Here is a 20731-nt window from a genome sequence, read left to right on the forward strand (position 1 = left end):
ATCTTGGACAATTAAACTTTTTTGAAAATGTTTCTAAATACCGAGCTGCAACACTTTACTCTGACTATGAGTGTATTGTGATGAACACTATGGAAGCAAATCATTTGGTCTCTAGTACAAATTTGGTGTCAATTACCTCAGGGCCCTTTATGACATTTGTGTGTTTTTAGTCTAAATTGTCCCTAAATTTTATTTCACTGGAAAAGGAGTATTATATGAACATTAAGAAGCTGGCTCTCCAGGGCCTCAGATGAGTGTTTTTAGGTCAGGAATCTGGGACCTTATGCATACGAAGCCTGCACTAAACCAATAAGCTATAGCACATCCCCTAATCTAAACATCAAGTATATTCAACCATGCCCTTTGCTTTCCCTGATCTAATCTGTCCCTGGCCTTTTTGCTCAAATCCTTGAAATATGCCATGCGGGTTCCTCAAACTGAGGCTAGGCTCCTCAAGCTATTCAGCCTAACATGTCCTGAAGGTAGCAGCTTTATTGCAGGAAAATCACATTTCCCCTTGTGGTTGCTGGGGGGGGGGGAGGAATAGGATCCCCCGCCCAGATTGCAATTGTGATGACTACTATGTGGAATGTGACAGTACAGGTGTCACGGGAACCTAATGGCTAACACATACAACAGTGATACTGTTCCTCCCTTCCCCCTTGATACCCATGCTACTGTGTTGTTTAAAACAAAGGTTGCATTTTATTAGTATTTTATTTATAAAGCTTTGCAGGGACTGTATCACTGTCCCCTGTATCACTCTAGCACAGGAACAACTTAGCGCAAGGGGTAGCCAAAGTAGTGCCCTCTGGCTGTTGCTTGGACTCCCAACTCCCATCCAAACGGCCAATTGGCAGGGATGATGGGAGCTGAAGTCCAACAACATCTAGAGGACACCATGTCAGCTACTTCTGATCTATGTAGTCTACCCTTCTACTTCTGAAGTCCTCGTTGTGGCACAGATGCTTGGTAATTATTTGCCAGCCTTTCAAGCCTGTGTGTTACCAGCTCCCCTGTTCTAAAATAGAAAAAAACCCAAACCCCCAAACCCAGGAAACAAAGTTACAGCTATCCCCTTCAGTGAGTGTGGTGAAATGATTAGGGTGCTGGATTAAGACCTGGGAGAGAAGGGTTGAAATCCTACTCACCTGTGAAGCTCATTGAATGATAGTGGGATAGGTTAATCTATCTCACAGGGTTATGGTGAATATAAATGTTGGGAGGACCCTGGAGGAAGGTGTGAATTTACTTCATGAGCGCAAATTATTACATGGTTGAGATAAGCCAACAGCAGCGGGGAAAGCCAAGCCAGCTGCTACAGCAACAGTCCAGTGCTGACTATATAAATGATTAAGGCATGTCAGCTCATCAGTCGGGGGAATTGTGCTGTAGTGTCAGGGTCAGTCTTAAGAAGTGAGTCAGAGTCTGTGTTACATCTTGAATTGCTGTAGCAACAGAAATACTTTCTGCTTGTGTACATATATGTATCTGCAAAAGCCTATATATGCTGCAGTAATCTATTGTGAACCTTAAGCTGCCTCTGTGTGGTGACTGGAACTGGGCGCAACTTTTGCTACGTGGTTATCTCACCTCAGATTCTCACCAATAGATTGGGGAGGTGGGAGCTGCAGCAACTTGAGCTCCTTGGAGGAATAATGCAATAAAAAGTAAAATAAAATACATTTTGAAGGCTATGCCATTAGATCAGGGCATGTGCGTATAGTTTCCGCTAACAAAATTCTACCATGTTACACAGCTTTCATAATGTTCTCTGTTACAATGCACAAGGAACACACCCAGTCGCACCTACAGCTACAAGCAGTGTAACATCCTCTGATACGAACCTGATAATGCATTATTAAAATTCAATTGTACAGCGAAGTAGAAAAAAAATATACAATACAATCCCCTTTACAGAAGGCTGTGATGTATACTTGAGCATGTGCATTTGTATGAGCCTATAGTTCAGTCTGCCACATCTATATTAGCTTTTAGACATCTTATTATAAACAAGCGTTTTGTACTCTGTGCAAAAGCTGTCATATAAGGACAAGTTTAGGGTTTTATTAAGGTACAGACACAAGCTTCGTTTCCTGACCCACTTTCAGAGCGGAGCAAATGTGTTACATATTTTCCTACATTGCCGCTTCTTGAGGAGTCACCTTTCAGGCATGTTTCACACAGAAAAGCCGCTCAGACACCTATCAATCTTTTTTAAAATGAAGCTGCAGTATTACCTTGGGGAGAGTCCTCCATGAGAACAGTTGGTAGGTGAAGTTAAGGGGCTGGTTCTGCTGCTAGGGTGACGTGAAGGAGTTCGGCCAACAGTATTGCTAGGAGAACCCTAAGTGTACAAGCAAAAAAAGAGGATAAGGGGCAAATAACATGTGGCACAACAAGAAGATGAATAAATACGGAACCATTTTGTCCTCATTCATATAATGCGTCACTTAAATAGGATTAATTTTTCTAATTAAGTTGTTGGAATAAATGACTCCTTGGCTTGTGTTGGAACACACACACACACATACATATATACAGTGCTTCTTTCTGGGGGGACACATACCCCTAAACATTTTGTAAATCTTTGTACTTTTGTCCATTTACTGTATTTATTTTTCCTGATCTGAACTATAAAATGGTGATTTTTTCGAGTCAAAATGAGAGTACCCCTAAACATATTTTTTAAAGAAAAAAGCACTGCATACACACATGCATATGTTCTAAATAAAATAAGCCAAGCTACTCCCCCCCCAAAAAAAAATTTCAGAAGTAGATTGGCTTATTTTTTCGGGACAATGAAGCTTCAGAAATTGCCTACCACAATCCACCACTCTGCCCATTCCCCCACCTGAAAGGAGCAGTGACAAACTCTGGTCTAGTTATGGAAGAGGGAAAGAGGAAGGTCTCTCCTCCTCTCTCCAGTGACTGGCCAAATGCCCTTGGGAACTGCAGTTTTCCAACAGGACTATTCCAACATCAGTATCCTTTGGGAAAAACCCAAAGGCCAATGTGGTCTTTTGTCCTGGCATGCTGCTATGCAATGCATTAGAATGCTGGAGGAGGAGGAGACTGCCCACCTCACCTGTCAATGGAAGAGGTGGAAGGTGAGGATAAGCTTCTTCTCCAACTTGGACTTTAACCTGAGCCAAATAATATAATTTGGCTCCACAATCTTTACTGAGAAAGTTACTATTACGATCCCTGCCTGAGCACCAACAAGCTTTGTTGTCACCTCTGCTTTTTAGAAGCCATTCTTCAAAACCCAAGGCTAGGGAAAGCCAATGTGATAGCCTTCAGGTGTCGTGGACTAGACTTCCCACCAACACTGATAATTTGTCATGCCGGATGGGAGTTGTAGTCCATGTCTGAAGAATACCAAATGCCACTGATCTAGACAATGCCAAGCTTCTTATAAAAGCGCTGGCCCCTGGCCTCTTAAGTGAGATGGGCGCACAACCCCAGAGTCTGTCAAGACTGGCCCGTATGGGCAGGGGTACCTTTACCTTTTTTAGTGAGCCCATATTTGAAGAAACTGAAAAAGCAGAAGTGCTTTATGTACAATTATGTACAATTGTATACCTACTTTGTCAAAAAGTATTTTTTATACTACAGTGTAACCTTGGTTCCCAAACGCCTCCGTTATTGTACGTTTCGGCTCCCGAATGCCGAAATCCCAGAAGTAAATTCACCCTTTGTTGAACATTTATTGGAACCTGAACATCCGATGCGGCTTCTGCTTGAGTGCAAGAAGCTCTTGCAACCAATCAGAATCTGTGCCTCAGTTGTTGAACGTTTTGGAAGTCAGACGGTCTTCCAGAATGGATTACGTTTGACAACTGAGGTTTGACTGTATCCTGTAAAACAAACGCTGTGTGATTTTAGCGTAGAGCTTTAGCTCTGAACAGATCAACAGTAGGGCTAGGCAATGTTAGGTTTTCAACATCACGATGTATCACCAGCCAAGCAAGTTGCATTGGCTCCGTCCAACAGGTGCTGCTAGCAGAGGGATTCAGGAGCACGGCGGTTTCACCAGCAAGTGTAACCAACATCATGATATGCTACTCATACTGGTCCTGGGCTATATATCGATACATTGGCCAGACCTAATCAACAGCTTAACATAAATCAATGCCTCAGTTGATTTTTAAGGAAAATATGTCACAGCCTCACCACACTAGTGTTACTGGAGTTCTTGAGGTGGTTGTGTAGCAGCCTGGTAGCACCGTCCTGGAATGTTTTGGGCAAGGCACCAAGTAACATGGTAAACTCAGGAGTGTTCAGTTCAAACAGAGAAATCAGGACTATTTGCGCTGCCTAGGAAGGAATAAAAAAAACCCACCAATCAACATCAGGGCAACCTTTAAAAATTGCTTATGTTCTATTGAGGAGAGTCTTACCAGTAATAACATGGGATGCGATTAAGATCCATTAATACATATAGTGTTTCGTGACAAGCTTCAATTAGATGGAATTAACATTCATTAACAGTATCCATAACAACGAAGCACATCCATAACAATGAGATCAATCCATTGAAGTTTTGCAAGAATTGCATCAAAGGTGTATGCACAAAGTACTTCCCAAGTCCAATGAAATATCTTGTTTCAGCTATCTAGCCTTGGGGCTTCAGAACCGCCTTACTGCATCAGACAACAGGGTTACCTAATCCACCATGGTGTCAAACAATAAAGGGGAGCTGCAGTGCTTTAAATAAAAGAGCACATCGAAAGAACGTGTATCACATAGACTTGTATGTTGCTTTTGGATAGAAGGCTCTTGGATCTAGTGGCAGCTTCCATCAGTAGAACAGGAAGGGAGGCGACTTTTGCCAATTCTTCTTCCCTGGTGGAGCAGTCTCCGCCATTTCCCATGTTGTTCCAAAGGGTCCCCCCAAATCTCTGGAGGTTGGGGGAAGCACAGCGAGAATGGGGAAATAGGTGGACATCACTTCCCTCCACATTATGGTGATGGAGACCTCTGTCGGTTCTAAGAGTCTTGCATAAGTAGAGGGACACCACTGAATATATCCCAAGCAATGCAGTATTTTTCCTAGTAGAGGTACATATCTCATGTTACACAACTTCAAAATTTACTAATCCCTACAAAGCCTTTTAGGACATTTAACAAGCTAAACTCCAGACCAGCATCTTACACTCCACCCTCCAGTGGAACTACTGAGCAGTCAGTTTTTGCACATGAAGTCTATCTGAAATATCTCAATTGAAGAATAAACCCCATGTAACAGACTCATCATATGTGGATATAAACACAGTGCAATCTAAGAATGTTTACTTAGAAGTAAATCCTACTGAGCTCAATGGATTTTACTCCCTAGTAAGTGTGTGTGTGTGTGTGTGTGTGTGTGTGTGTGTGTGTTTAGGACAGTAGCCTCAAATGCTGCGGCTGCTTCAACACATTAACTACAAATTCTGACTACTCTGGTCATGAGAACATTTTCAGTTGGACTGAAAGCTGATGTAGTCAGTAAACTTGGGCAATATGGTAGCCAAAAGGTGCTGGAGTTTGCTTGGGGAGGGAGGGGAGAATCCACATCCAGTATTCACTATCCAACTGCCATCTCGTTTCTTGTTTACATGTGCCATGAAGTCAGCCCTAAGGGTCACTTGTCAGGGTCTAAACCGGCTGTTCAAAGGTGTGTTAAGATTCAGTCCTTAAATGGTGACCCTTTCCATCCACCATAAGCAAACTGCTGCACCTGAAGAAGAGAAAATGTGTGTCTGTTGTCTACAAAGGCCTAATAGTTTCCTTCCACTGGCCAGAGCATCTTCCAGCTGCATAGAGAATCTGACTGTACTGTACCCAGAAAGAGGGTGGAAATCACTCCTGTTCATCTTGTTCTACAGAACTGAAGAACATTCATCAAAAGAACATTCTCTGAACTGAAAATATTATGACAAATCAAAGATGCAATAAAATAATAGGGAAAAGCAGGAAATCATGCCAAAGTACATAAGCACTCGGGACAGATCATGCAGATCCAAGCGCTGGAATTTTAGTTTGTCGGAGGATGCCTACATGCAATCAGTAGTGCACCTAGGCAAGCAAGATCTCAGGGTTGTGGAGTCCTAGAAAAGAGCAGATTCAAAGCCCCTCTTGACTCATTTCTGAACTGACTAACCCTTCTGTTCCTAAAGCCACAGGACAATGACTGCTCCTTTCAGTTGTCTTGGCAGTTCTGAAGCAGGCTCCTACCAGTTTCTACTGCAGGTCTGTTCCCCCCAGGAATAATTACAATGTCATTTATCTGAATCCAAAATTCTCTCTAGTAAAGGAGCTTATTGCACTTGAGATTGCCATTCCTCAAATGCCACTGAAGGGCATAACCAAAGTTGTCTTTCTACGTAGACAAATGTCATTTTGCCTTTGTCTCCTGTAATAGGGCAGAGCTGTGTTGGGCTAATACTCAAAGGGTGTGCCTTCTGCATGCAGATGTAAAAGCAGGCACACCCCAACTTTGCGCCAGGAGCCTTCAGTCCCTTTCCACCCAACCTTGAGATGTGAACTCATCATGCAGTGCAACTAACTGCAGAGCTTCTTTTAGACAGTAATGATTACACTTCATCTAATTCAAACTCTTGAGTGAAAGAAAACATACATCAATCCAAGTTATTTGCACACACGCACACAGACACACACACAGACACACACACACAGTCAGCACTGCATATTTATTTCAGGCCCCCATTTCTCTCCACAGATGATGTAGACTAGATTAGAACTCTGGACTGCAAACAGAGAGTATACCTTATGATTAGTGTACACTACTTTTTAATCTACCTGTTTACACTTCTCTTCCAAGTTTCCTTCACCAGGACCTGATGAGGCTGATGGTCTAGCTGGTATATCCTCACCTACCCAACTATGCATGGTCTGAGGTCAACAAATAGGAAAGGGGACAGGATTTAGTAGAAGCAAGCACAATATTTTCAGTGACCCATACAGAAAAGCAGTTGCATATTTTAGTTTCTTGCCAGGGCTGCATTTTCAAAGCAGGTGGTGCTTCTCAAACTTGAGGCCAATGCTGTAAAATTTAAATTGCTTGATCACTAAGATCTTTTACATCTTATTTTGGCTGGGATCTCATCTATTATTTTAGTGGCATTGGATTCTATCTGAATTCTGCTCTGTTACTCATGCAGCAGTCAGCAGTCTTAAAGGTACTATCAGACTTTAATTACTCCCACCTTAATAACTGCTGCTAAACATTATTTTTCATCTTCTCTTTTTTTGAGAGAGAGAGAAAAAAGCACATGGACTTTATACTGCACTTCTCAAATCGATTGCTCACAAATCTTTTCCCTCCTAAAACCAAAGTAAGCTTTAAGAAGCTTTAGGAACCTCAGAGTATTAGGCAAGAACTATGTTAATACAAACTGCAAGTATGTCAAACGACGCAATCCTATACATGTCTATGAAGTCCCAATGCTTTCAGTGGGGCTTACTCACAGGTAAATGTGTATAGGATTGCAGTCCGGGGCAGCAAAGAAGCAGCACATCACTCCATGGTGTTCCAGCAACACCACATATTTGCCTGAGCGTTGATTAGATAGCCTTTTGCTGCAATAGTGCTAGCAGATTGGATTGCCTAAGCCTGGTACGTGAATTTCCAGAGCACATTCACCTAGCAGTAGTGTTGAGAACAGTGATGGAGAGCCACGGAGCTGTCCCCCTGACACTGGCATCACCATAGCTTACCTGGATACGAATGTAAGGAGAACCTGATGGATCAGGTCCATGGCCCAGCATCCTGTTTTCACAGGGCCATGGTCAGGGTTCCATGGATGCATTGGTGGAGCTCCCATTGTACCAGCCATGACTGCCATTTAGCTGCCGCGTTTTGAAAGCTACAATGGCAGATGAATGACTTGTCCAAGAGACATACACTGTCCAACAAAACCCTGTTGGAACTTTTATGGAACAGCCCTGCTCATTCAGACCAAGGATCCATATTGTCAGGACCTTGTTCCCAACTGTGGACAGTCAGATGCCTCCAGGAAGCCTTCAAAAGCAGGGCAGGAAGGAAAAAGCCCTCTCTTGTTGTGACTAGTATTCAAGGTCTAGTTCCTCTGAACATGGAAGTTTCACTCAGATATAATGGTAAATAGCTTTTCTTAGATCAGGGTAGCCAATGTGCTGCCCTCCAGATGTTGTGAACTACAACTTTCATCATGCTTGACCACTGGCCATGCTAGATGGTTCTGAAGGGAGTAGATCACATCTGGGGAAAACACCACATTGGCCACTATATTTAAAACCCATTCTCCATGAAATTGCGTAATCCTTTTTTTAAAAAAACCATCTAAGCTACTGGAGACCTGCACATTTTGTGACAGGCAATTAGATAAATTAACTATGCACCATGTGAGGAAGTATTTTCTTTTGTCTGCCCAGAATCTACTGCCAAGCAACACTCATCCCTATTTTTTAAAAAACTATTATTTGCAGAACTCAAAACGCATGTACTGGCCAAAATTGCTCTTGAGCTTCTCATTCAAAACAAACAAAAACTGATGGCCACTGTTTTGGAAACAAGGCTTAGGAACAGAGAGATCTTTATAGGTTCTAATGGCATCAAAGACATTTTAAAATACCAGTGTGAAAGAGGTTTTTAAAGGCTCCTTTTCCCCCTTGTCTTTTGAAAAGTGCAAGTTTTATACTTCTCCAGAATGCTTTTCTATGAATAAGTATATTTAAAGAGCCCTCCTTACATACCCCCTATCTCTTTGCTCTTACTTGTGCTGAATCTAATCAGACTTTTTTTGCTCAGTCATTCAGTTTGAAGAGACGCCTTTAGAATTCTTCACTGTCTGCTTCTGATTTTAATTTGGTGTTAACAGCAAAAACTGACTTCAGATCATTTATAATTGAATTAAATAGCCATAATTTGCTTCCTTCCCATGTGAAAATTATGCAGTTAATGCTTTTTGTATTTGCATGCAAATGCCTATTTTGTCTTTTGTATGAAATCTGTGTTTGGATAAAGTAATTTTTCACTGACATTTAGGTTTTTCTGAGTGGACCTTTCTCTTCAGTTTCTCTCTGTGTTTTTATCACCTGCTGCCTTATCCTCCCTAACATCCACAGGTTGTATCTTTTTCTTCTTATCTAAACTTTAACAAGGTGAGATTCCTCTCAACTTGTGTGTAGCAATGGTGACACCTAATGGCAGAGCTGGAAACTTCCTAGACCTTGCTAAAATGCTATTTCACCAGCAAGTTGCTTTAAAGCTATATTTTTCTTTCTTTATCACACAGAGACATGTAAATTAGCCCATTAAGGATGGGCAGCACAACAAAGACTCTCTCTCTCTCTCTCTCTCTCTCTCTCTCTCCCACACACACACACACACACACACACAAACAAACAGAAGGTTCCAGACACTGCCCTGCTGTGGAAATCTTCTTATTAATTAATCCAAATAATCTAGCTTTAAAGAATGCAAGGAAAGTATGGGGGTGGGAGCCAGAGCATCATAATACTGTAGTAATGCAAAGCACTTATTTACAGAAAGGTATTCTGCTTATTGTAGACAATTCCAAAGTGCCTCTTTTGTAATTATATGAAATAAATATTATGTATGAACTGAAAGTGTGTGTGTGTGTGTAACATCTGTTCATGCTGCCATTTGGGTACTCCCACTGTTAAAAGGGGAATTAGGTAGTGAGCAGAGAAGGGCCTTTTTTGGTTGCAGCACCCCATCTGTGGAACTTCCTTCCTAGGAAAGCTCACCTGGCACCTACCTTGTTATCTTTCAGGCACCAGACAAAGACTTTCTTATTCTCCCAGGCCTTTCAATTATTTCACCTACTCTGTGAAGATTGTCTCCTATTGTTGCTACTACTTTTTATGCTGTTTGATCTGTTATTATTACTGGCTGTATTTAATTTGTTTTAATGTTTTTTAAATCATCCTAGACCAAGTGATAAAGGGGGTGGGTGGTGCAGAAATGTTCCAAAACAAGCAAGCAAGCAAGTTCTCTGAATTTTAGGGTTCATAGAAAATATGCTTCTAGATCCTGTTTTTGTTCTATCTAGGGAGTGGAATCTTGTATTATCTAATAGGAATGTAAATATTGTGGATGGTGAATAACTGGCTCTCTCTTTTCAAAGTAAAATACCATTTGATCCGTCAGATGTATTAAAAAAAAAGAGCTCAAAGTTCTTCTGGTTATTCATATAATGCTATGGAAGACAAAAATGGATGGTCAAGTAGCCATAAACTTTATCTAAGGTGACAGATATAGATACAGCCATTCAAAAATCAAATTACTTGACCTATTCAATTTCACAATGTTTATAATGGTTTATATTAACTTAGAAAATTCTGACACTTAACCCTTGTCGTTGCTTTAACTCACCTTTCTCACATCTGAGCTCTTTGGTTCTGTTGTCCAAGTAATGATCCTAGAAACAGCAAGTTTTGCCTCACTGGAGTTTGCAAAATCTGTGGGGTCCATCTGTCTGGCCAAGGACTCAATATACTTCAGGATGGCCACTTTTACCTAAAGTGAGTGGGATACTTCTGTAAGTAAGATAGAACACTGCAAATTCCCCAAACCCCAAGATCTTTCCCTGCTCCTATTCAAGAATCTGATTGCTATATAAAAGTCATCTCTAGATTTTCTGAACGCCACTAAAATATAAACACTGGACAAAAGACTACCTTCCCCACTGTGGTCTGTGGTCAAGTACTATGTTCTCAGATGCAAGCATTTCCCAATGTTAATGCAAAAGCTTTTACTTGCCTTAAGGTTTGGTGTTTGGGTTTGATCTACAATAAATCTCATCAAAATATTAAACTGTTGATCAAACGGAAAAGAATCCCTAGAGTGGAAAGAAAAGAAAACAATGCATGACAACAAATTCCATTACTAGTCACAACATTTATGCACACAAGAGGCCACATTTGCACATGATGCTAAACCACGGTTTGTAGTATTTAGATCAGCAACCTGTGGATTAACTATGGTTAATCTCAAACAACTTGCAAATATAATTGCTGAAGTTGGCTTATTTAAATTAACCATAGTTAAGACTAGCCACTTTCAGGTTTGGATGTCATGGGAAACCGATTAATTGAGAGTGCAAATGAGAGCTTCTGAAGTCGTCCTCCAGGCTGTGTGGGATGAGGAGCAGGGGGAGGGTGGCTTCCAGGCATGTTGTGTCTTGTTCTTGTTCATACATATTGCATTCACCTATGGTTTACTGAGGTGTGCAGACATGGCTAATGTTCAGTCAATAACAAAGGTTCTAAAAAGATAGTTCTCTCCCCACTCCCCACTTTCTGTTTCATTCAGTTTTCCTTTTCTTGTAAGATCTTGTCTCAGATGGAGAAATGATGCAGCATTTACTACTCACAGCCTGGGTGTGGAGCACAAAAAACAGAATAATCTTTTTTTAAAAAAAGACGAGTCTCAAATGCAAACATGCAAAAAAAATTGCAAAAATGCAAAGATGGTTCTTTGGGCATTGCTACATGCAGCCCTTGTTTCTTTGACCTGGGGTTCCATGGAAGCCCTCTGAAAAGGGAGGGAAGTTCTATAGCGTAGTGGTTGATGAACGACATCTTCCAACTTATGCAGTCCCAGCATAGACCTTAACTATTGGCTGCTGAAAAACTGTCAAGAATCCATTGTCATAAATTAAAGCACTCTTGTACAACTTTAACAGTCATGGCTTAGCCCAAGGAATCTTGGGAACTATAGTTTGTTAAGGGTGCAGGGAATTGTAGTTCTGCAAGGGGCTTCCTAAGAGTCCTTAACAAGCTGCAGTTCCTAGGATTTTGGGGGGGAAGCCATGACTATTGAAGTTGTAGAAGAGTGCCTTGAATGTATGGTGTGGGTGTGACCTCTAGGCTCCAACGTTTATGCTGGTTTTAAATGAACAGCAAGGTTCCCTCAAGTAGTAAAGCAAAGTAAATAGCTTCTCTCCTGAAATGTACTAGGTGTTACAATGGCGTGGTTTAGATATACTGCTAAACCAGTTTAGTGTTAGAGAAACAAGACTACCTGAGATTCAAGCGTAAGCACTCTCTCCTCGCCCAATGTAGCCATGAGAATTTTATTGGAAGCACCCACTTCCCGGTTGTAATTAACTGTAGTCTCTTACTACATCCAAACTAGGAACTGCAGTTAGTTTAAACTGTGGCTTATTTCAAGAATGTGGAATCTTTGGCCCTCCAGATATTATTGAACTACAATTCTGATCATCCCTGATGACTGATCAACAGCTGGGGATGTTGAGCATTTTATTTCTATACTTCCCCTCATCAGAGGATCACAGGGGGGGTTACTATATAAAAACACAGAAAAGACATACAACAACAACAACAACAACAATAATACTTCCCCATACACCCAGTTTAAACGGTCATCAATTGTTTGATCGTTTTTATTCATTTATTAAATTTCAAGTGGTTGATATCCAACATCATCTGGAGGCCCAGATTCCCCATTCCTGGTTTACTAGAACAAGCCAAAAAACAAAAATTGATCTTAACTTGTTTCGATAAACCATGGCTTAAACTAATCACAGAATGGTCTAGATGCAGCAACAAACTGTGGTTAGTTTAAATCAAGAAATGTTCTGCTGATCTCCTTGTTGTGGTTGCATCAGAGGAGCAGGAAGTAGGGTGTGCTTGTGCATGGGGTCCAAGCAGGCTTCTTCCTGTGATGTTAAACTACGATTTCATGTTATATCCAAAGCGGACCATTGTGTCTAAATGTCTGGTGAAGTCACCTTGCTGGTAGGTTCACAGGTCATCCATTGTTATTTGCAGACACACTACCTTGTTACATCCAGAGCTTTCTGCACTTTTGCCTGTACTGAGCCCAGCAAGTCAGCTCCCATCTTCTTGAGCAACTGTGTCAGCAGGACAAAAAGCCAATCCTGCAAATCATCCTTGTGAATAATGATGAAGTCTACCAGGGTTTCAAGAAACATGCTGAAAACCTATAAGAAATATAGAGATAAGGTGGGGGGGGGAGAGAATAATAGTTATAATAACACAACAAACATGTCCAAAAGAAGAAGAAAAAAAGGGGGGGATCTACTTTAGATACAGAATACTTTTAGAAACAATGTTAGCACTGTAAACTTTCAGGATGTGCCATATTAAACATATAAAAGAGGTGACATGGAGGGGTGGGGGTGAGGAGGAAAGAGAATACACTTACTCTCTGTAGTGAATTCCACCGCAAAACAGGCCATGCAACAAAACAAACCATTCATTAGTACATAGATAGGGAGAACCAAAGCCAACTGCTCTAGGGCAGTTTCCCCCAATACCCAGATAATATATGCATTCACATAAAGTTTGAGACATTTGTTTTATTATAGGCTAGAGTTAAGTGTTTACAAATTATGCAAGTAACATATTTTGAAACAACCGTTCTTACTGCACATTAAGGAGATGTTCTGCCCTAAATGAGCCCTACTTCTGCAATGCTCAAGCTTCAGGAAGAAAGGCACAAATATTCTGTAGTGAGATAATTTCTTTATACCCCCACTTCCTTCACTAAGAAGCCTTAAAATATTACACACAAAGTCAAATCTGTTTCAGAGCATAATGACGCCGTCAAGGGATTGAGACAACCAAGGTTTCAATAATAAGCTTGTTTTATACCAACAAAATGCTTAAAAATATGTGTACATTCACAAAATATTACAGGTTTATCTTACAAGATCTACTTAAGATTTTACCTTGCTGTGCGGGTCAGCAAACATGCGTGTGAAGATCTCACACAGTCTTTTCAACTCAACTCGGCTGAAACACAAAACCCAAATGAGAATGTTTTAGATCTGACATAAAGTATCTGTAAAATGCGGGAAAGGAAGTATTTTACACTTACTGTCCGACCATAAAATGTGTGGTACTATGAAATAACAGTTCTTAAGATTGGTCATATTCACAAACAATATAATATGTGGTGCTATTAATTCAGGATATGCCAATTTTATATGGTAGTTGAGTGTAATGAGTCTCCCTCCTACTGCCAGCCTGATGACGGGGCCCACAATTAAGACCATATTAATCAAAAATGTTTTAATCTACACTGCTTTACTTCACAGCCCCAATTTTAAGATGCTGGTTGCCAACTTTAAAACCACAAGTGTTTGGGGGCTGGAATATTCCAAAGACTGCTTATCCAACATGACCCTATCCATCCACTGAGATCTTCTGGGGAGGCCCTGCTTTGCATCCCGCCAGTATTAGAAATACGCCAGGTGGTTACATGGGACAAGGCTTCCTTGGTTACAGCACTCCCTCAGAAGGAGAATTTAGCTTCTTCCCTTCTTTAGGGAGACTGCAAATGCCATTCCTACGGGCTTTTAGTTTAGGGTGATCACCTGCCCTCTATTTGTTTGCTGTTTGGCATATGGCTGATCGGGCTTTCCTCTTATGTTTTTTTCTGCTGTGTAACCTTTTATTATCACTGAACTCTACAATTCTATGATTCTAAGGGATCCCAAGGGTCATCTAGCTCAACCCCCTGAAATGCATGAATCTCAGCTTAAGCATCCATGACAGATGGCCATCCAACCTCTGCTTAGAAACCTCCACAACACACACACTCACTCAAGGGCATTCCTTAATCCTGAGTTAAAAATAAAGGGCGGTATAGACAGACAATCAATCAATCAATCAATCAATCATACATCTCTTAAACTTACTAAAACAATTACCTCAGTGTCCTCTGGCTCTTCAGTAAGTTTTGTAGACCTATTAGCCCCTCTTTCCTCTCAGACCAGTTGGAACTTGCACAGTGATTTAAGACCTCGGCCACATCTTCCGTCTGCCGCAGATAGTGTGGGATACCTCCATTTCGGGAACCGTAGGAGCGCTCTGAGCAAGCACTTGATGCGTCACTGTTTGCATCGTCATCAGAATACATCCCATATGGCTCATACCTTCGTCTCACCGGCTTTTTCTGGTGGGGGGAAATTAACCCTGAACTTAGTGGGCTCCACATGATCACACTGAAGCAAAAACTAGGAATTTAACACCAAAGAAGCCTGTTTGACCCTGCTGGTGATTATGGCATAAAAACATTTAAACCACAATTAAACTGCATCAGGAGCCTTAGTGAAGAGTGGCATAGACTGCCCTAAAAAGGACAAAATATAAGCAGTGATAACAGAAAAGGCCCCATGAAAGACTTCCGGGTTGGCGCCATCGCCGAATGGTGGACTCCCTCCGAGCTCCGGAGGGAGTCTGCTCGGCAGGGGCTGGGTTCTACCGCGCCGGCGACGCGGGGACCCTCAAAAACCATGGGCGCTGAAACCCATGGGCATGGTGACTCGGCTGGCACCGTTTGCGCCCCCCCCCGACCACGCGAAGGAGCCTTTTTAAAGGCTGCGGAGCGGGTGACGGGGGGGGGGTGGTGCTGTGAGTCCTCCGCTTCCCCTGCCGAGCGAAGCCGCATGCCATTTGGCGGAGAGCGCTGACTTCTTCCATTGAAAATCTGGACTTAAAAGAACAACCCGTGAGTAATTGGAACTTGGATTAAAAAGGGGAATAAATTTTTTCTTAAATTCGGAGCGAGCAGGGGAGGTATAAAAAGGAAGTCAACCTCCCCCCTGTTGTTGAGGAGCTAAAGCAAAGGACCTGATAACTAAGATCGAGCGCAACCTTTTCTTTTGATAAAGATATTAATTTCGCGATGGAAAATTATAAGTTGGGCTGGAGGAGAAGAGTGGAATGGGAATTAAGATACAAACCCCCCCCCCGGAAGCGATCCGTGAGAGCGCCTGGAGAGGAGAAATAGAGGTTTTGACAGCTGTCAAAGGAGCTGCCAAAACTGAAGAACAAAAAGAGAACTTTGTTACGAGGACTTTGCTGGTTACATTTGTTATAAATTGGATATAAACTGTTTAAAACAAGGAATAATAAGTTACTTTGACTGGTGGGTGAGATCGGGAATGAAACTGAGTTACTATAATCCCTCTAGAGGAGCTGTGGGTTATTACAAGTATCGTTGGCATGGAATTTGAATAGGACATTTTATCTCCTGGGAAACTGCAGAAATGGAACACTATTTTGTCTACAGAGGTCTACACACTAAAGGAGACAATAGATTTATCTATTGAAGAATGGAAGGGACTTGACGTAATGTTTTGTTCCTGAATAACAAAGCCTCTGTAGAGGAATTACAAGCTTTTTGGAATTAGAACATTTGTGCAGGAGAGCAGGGGGAAAAAAGAAGAAAAAAAAGAGGAGAAGAGAGAACATCAAGAACAACAAGAAAAATAAGAACTGGACAAAGTTGGAAGATAGACCCTTTCTAAGATTGGACATTTGAAATTAAAGATGGTTAAAAGACGGTAAAGATTACTAAAAAGATGGCAAAGCGGACTGATGAAGGATTATGGCTTAGATTATGGTTCAGATGTGGGAGCTCCAGGAGACAGTGGATTTGATGGACATTGGGAACGCAACCGGGAAAGGGGGGAGGGAAATTTGGAATCCAAAGGGTGTTAAATTATATTTTATTCTTTTTTTAATTCTTTTATGTTAATCTGTACCTTATATTAAAGAGGGGAACTCGTGGAAGGGAACAGGTCGATTTTAGGGGATGGGAAAATATTTTTTTTTTAATTGGGCTAATGATAATAATTTTAAAATTTGGGGTAAGAATTTGTTGAATCTATTTGAAAGAATTGGAATACAAGAGGGGGCGGGGAGAGGGAAGTCCTGGAAAGATGATATTGAAATTTGGATGTTTTTCTTTCTTTTGTTATATTTGAAAATCTTTAATAAATATTATTAAAAAATAAAAAGAAAAAAAAGAAAGAAAAGGCCCCATGAAAGAAGAAACTACCGATAATGAGATATCATAAATACTAATATAGAAAAGAACTGCAGAGATAAAACATGTAGCTAACAAGCCAGTGATTTAAACTGGAAAAAGAGAAATATTCTGTTGCTGATATCACTTTGTAAATAAATAACAAGGATTGCCTCCAAATTCACCTATTCAGATTTTATATAGTATGCCATATTTATGGTTTTAAGTGTTTGTTGGTTCTTCTTTAATAAACAAGAGTCATAATTATGCTAATACAAATTTCATTTAGTGAAAACCAATGTCTTGAAAGCCCAGGTTTGCAAGTAAGATATTTAGCAATGATAAATGAATTTCTGAAATGATTACATCACACTCCGTGAAAGCTACTCAAAGAATACATTGAGGAAAGATGTGCACACTCCCTCTAGTCCCAATGAAATTCAAATCCCAAGAAAATGTGGAAGACGAGCACAGGGAATCCCCTGCCTGCTGGCATCAGCATAAGATCCAGGTGTCCCAAAATTAGCATTAGGAGAGGTTCTTGTTTTTGGAATTGTGTATATTTATGGAAACCTGGAGGCTATCACTAGAGTGCAATAGGCTACTTTGAAAATTCATACTTACTTTGGATGTAGTCCTTATTGTCACATAATGTGTGTGGATGGCAATGCATTATGAAGAATGGCAGCTATATGCCAAATGAGAGACCATCTTGCCTGTGTGTTCCTGGAAGACCTGTTCCCTGCCTTGCAGGCCTTTTCCCACCTGGCCTGGGATGGCAGAGCCCTGAGTGACTCCAGGTGAACTGAACACTCTTGGGCTGGGGTGTTGTTTGGTGAGGGGGGTTGTTGCTGTTGGTTTTTTGTATCTTTATTTTAGATCCTGTTGTGATTTATGTGGAAACTGTTCAGTTTGGCTGCGTATTTTAAAATATTTTATTTATTGTTTATGACTACTTTTGCTATACCGTGGTTCTGTATTATTTTCATGTCGTAAGCTGCCTTGAGCATGTTTTGAAATGTGAAAAGGCGGCATACAGCAAAACAACAACAACAACAACAACAACAACATGGAATATGCTCCCACCCTTGCTAGAAATACCTAATTGTGCTACGCAACATCAAATAACTATTATTTTCAGAGCTATGTATTACACCCGATTTCCTTATCTTTCCCACCCTCTACATAATTTAGCATATATGCATATACACATGTACACAATAGTAATGTTTTGTTTGCATAATTCATTAAAGAGATTTTTTTTCTTGGCTTTTCTTGTTTTCTTTGACACACACACAGACACTAAGTGAATGATCCAGAACGTGTTTCTGAGGTCCCAATTCCGCAGCTTGATAGGACTCCAGAGCTGGGCTCTAACATATCAGAATATGCTCTAACATATCAGAATATCAGCACCATATGAATTCTGTAACAGGAGAAGCAAAAAAAGTAAAAGAAATAAAGGAAAATAACTTAACAACAAAAAGTCAAAAAGTCAGGCACTAGTACCTTGCTTCTGGAGTCTCCTAAGAGCTGTATGCAGGAAAAGATTGAAGGGCGGGAGAAAGCATAAGAGAATTATGTCAGAAGCTTATGCAGGGATTGCACTTGCAACAAAAATGTACAAGCAAATGTGTCTTAGCAAATAAAAATATAAATTCAGTCAGATTTACTTCAAGCAACACAAAATTAAAATGGGTACAGAGCATGGCACCAAACAGACTGATCTTCTGATCTCACTTCCCAATGCAACCTAAGTCCTCTTCAATTCAGGCATAGGTGATGTGCACTTAGCATTCTGCCTTCACTTAAAGCCAATATTATCCGATGCCATTAAGACACTTTTATACAACTCCAATAAAAAAGAATTGCAGTCCTGATTATTACCCCTATGCTTCTGTTCTCCTTAAGGTGGCATTTGAGGACATGTTATCCCTTACCAGCCACAGACACAGAATCCAAGACAGGGAAGAGATAACAGGCTCTCTAGCCTCACAGAAAACCAAATAACTAAGAGCTATTTTTTCTCCAAAGTTGTTCAAATACACTATGGCAGGCATAGGCAAACTTGGCCCTCCAGATGTTTTGGGACTACAACTCCCATCATCCCTGACCACTGGTCCTGTTAGCTAGGGTTGATGGGAGTTGTAGTCCCAAAACATCTGGAGGGCCTATGCCTGCACTATGGTCTCCCAGAGCTCCCTCCATCTCTCATAGCCAGCTGGGACTTATTTCTTCCCCTGAATGTAAAATCTCTTTATCCCAATGTTTTTCATTGACCTTCAAATCAACAAGACTGGTTCTGTACACTGATTTCACGTTTGCTTCTTTTGACCAGGTTCAGTTGTCTCCTTTTACAGGTACAGAATTTAGTGTGTGCCAGGACACAGAATTTGACCTGCGGGGCTTTGTTTGAAATCTTGTTTGGTGGGATAAAGCCTTTTTGGAGCAGCATCTAGACTTCTATTTTATTTTTTTTTTAATAAAATTTTTATTAGATTTTCACATTTTACACACACACACACACACACACACAAAACAAAAACAAAAACAAAACATGTATAATTTCATATTCTTACTTTCTTTACCCCCTTTCCCTGACTTCCCCCCACCCCCTCTTCATACATCCCAATTCCAATAATTAATTCAGCAAGTTCTTATCTCCCATCTTTAACATATTATTGTTATTTTGGAAGTTAGCTCTTTTTACTTATCCACATTTAACTTATCCAATTCTATTATAAACATTAAGTCCTTTTTCTAAGGTCGACCTAATTTCCCTTCCAGGAATTTCTCCCTTCATATATTAATTAGTTATATGTCATAATGGCCAAATACAAAAATCATAAAATTTTGAAATTCTATTCTCCCCTCCCTCCCTACCCCGGTTTCCATCCCTTCCCAAGCAGATGTCCCCAAAAACAGTTCCTAGCCCGGATTCCTCACATCCGAGGCCTTCAAGTCTCTGTCAGTCTCTCTCTGCCGATTTTGTTGATAACCCTTTTTGTTGGTCCTCAGGTCTCGAAGGAGTTCTGTCACAGTCACATCAAATTTTCTTCCATCCAAAATACTTAAAAGCAGTTGCTGCAAAAGGTCAGCTGATCTCCCATATTCAAAGAGGAAGTCCCAATCATATTTCTTTATTCTTTTAAATTCCAGTATTCCAGGGACTCCAGGGACTTCTTCCTTCATCTTTCTCATCTTTCGCAGATTTGTAGTCCAAAGATCTTCTTCTTTATTTCCTGACAATATAGGCTTCTGATTGGTATTTTCCTGTAATTTTTTCACTCCTTCTTTTCAGTCAAATCCTTTATGCATTCAGCAGAGTTGTTTGTTTTAGGGTTCAAGGTCATAAGTTCTTTATTCATAGCCGTACTCTGCTCTTGCAGGATTCCCACGAGAAAAAACATTTTTTCTATCTCTGCCAGTAATTTTCCCTCTGCAGCCATTGTAATGTCTCTAGTTCCCCCTAGGGGGATTCCAATTACTTGATAGTCCTTTTTCCAACAGTCCGTTACTTGTTGTTTATAGCTACGTTGTTTCCAACCACCTCAATTCAAATGCAACACTTTTAATTCAGAGAGTCATTAAATAACAAAGTTCTTAACTTTAGCCGCCCGTTTGACAGCTCCTTTGACAGCTGTCAAACTCCTTATTCTTTTTCCTCCGGCTCACACACAGGACGCTCCCGGGTTCGGGGGGGGGGGGGGTTTACACAAAAACTTCCAAAATTCCTCACTTTCTCTCCAGCACAAGACTTCTTCTGTCAAATTCTTGTAAGTATCTTTTATCTGACACCAAAAACAGTACTCTCCACCTTAGTTCTCCGATCCTTGCTTTAGATCGTTTGTAGGTGGGGGGGGGGTGCGGACTTCCCTTTAGCACATCCCCCGGTCGTACCGAATTCAAAGGTATAAA

General features: G+C 40.8%; 1 protein-coding gene across 7 annotated transcripts in view; it reads right to left on the reverse strand.

Moving 5' to 3' along the window:
• The window catches only part of CLASP1 (cytoplasmic linker associated protein 1), a 171212-nt gene that overhangs the window by 27025 nt on the left and 123456 nt on the right, over positions 1-20731 (reverse strand). For 4 of the 7 annotated variants that reach the window (XM_079968491.1, XM_079968494.1, XM_079968493.1 and 1 more), the window contains 9 exons: positions 18323-18346; positions 14712-14956; positions 13728-13791; positions 12814-12977; positions 10772-10850; positions 10385-10528; positions 6805-6897; positions 4177-4320; positions 2241-2347 (listed from right to left, as the gene is read on the reverse strand). In XM_079968491.1, the coding sequence (XP_079824617.1) occupies positions 2241-2347; positions 4177-4320; positions 6805-6897; positions 10385-10528; positions 10772-10850; positions 12814-12977; positions 13728-13791; positions 14712-14956; positions 18323-18346 (1064 nt within the window). The remainder of the gene's footprint in view (positions 1-2240; positions 2348-4176; positions 4321-6804; positions 6898-10384; positions 10529-10771; positions 10851-12813; positions 12978-13727; positions 13792-14711; positions 14957-18322; positions 18347-20731) is intronic. The other 3 variants (XM_079968497.1, XM_079968495.1, XM_079968496.1) reach the window with 1 other exon arrangement.

The sequence above is a fragment of the Podarcis cretensis genome, assembly GCF_951804945.1.
Source record: "Podarcis cretensis genome assembly, chromosome: 1".
NCBI classification, from domain to species: domain Eukaryota; kingdom Metazoa; phylum Chordata; class Lepidosauria; order Squamata; family Lacertidae; genus Podarcis; species Podarcis cretensis.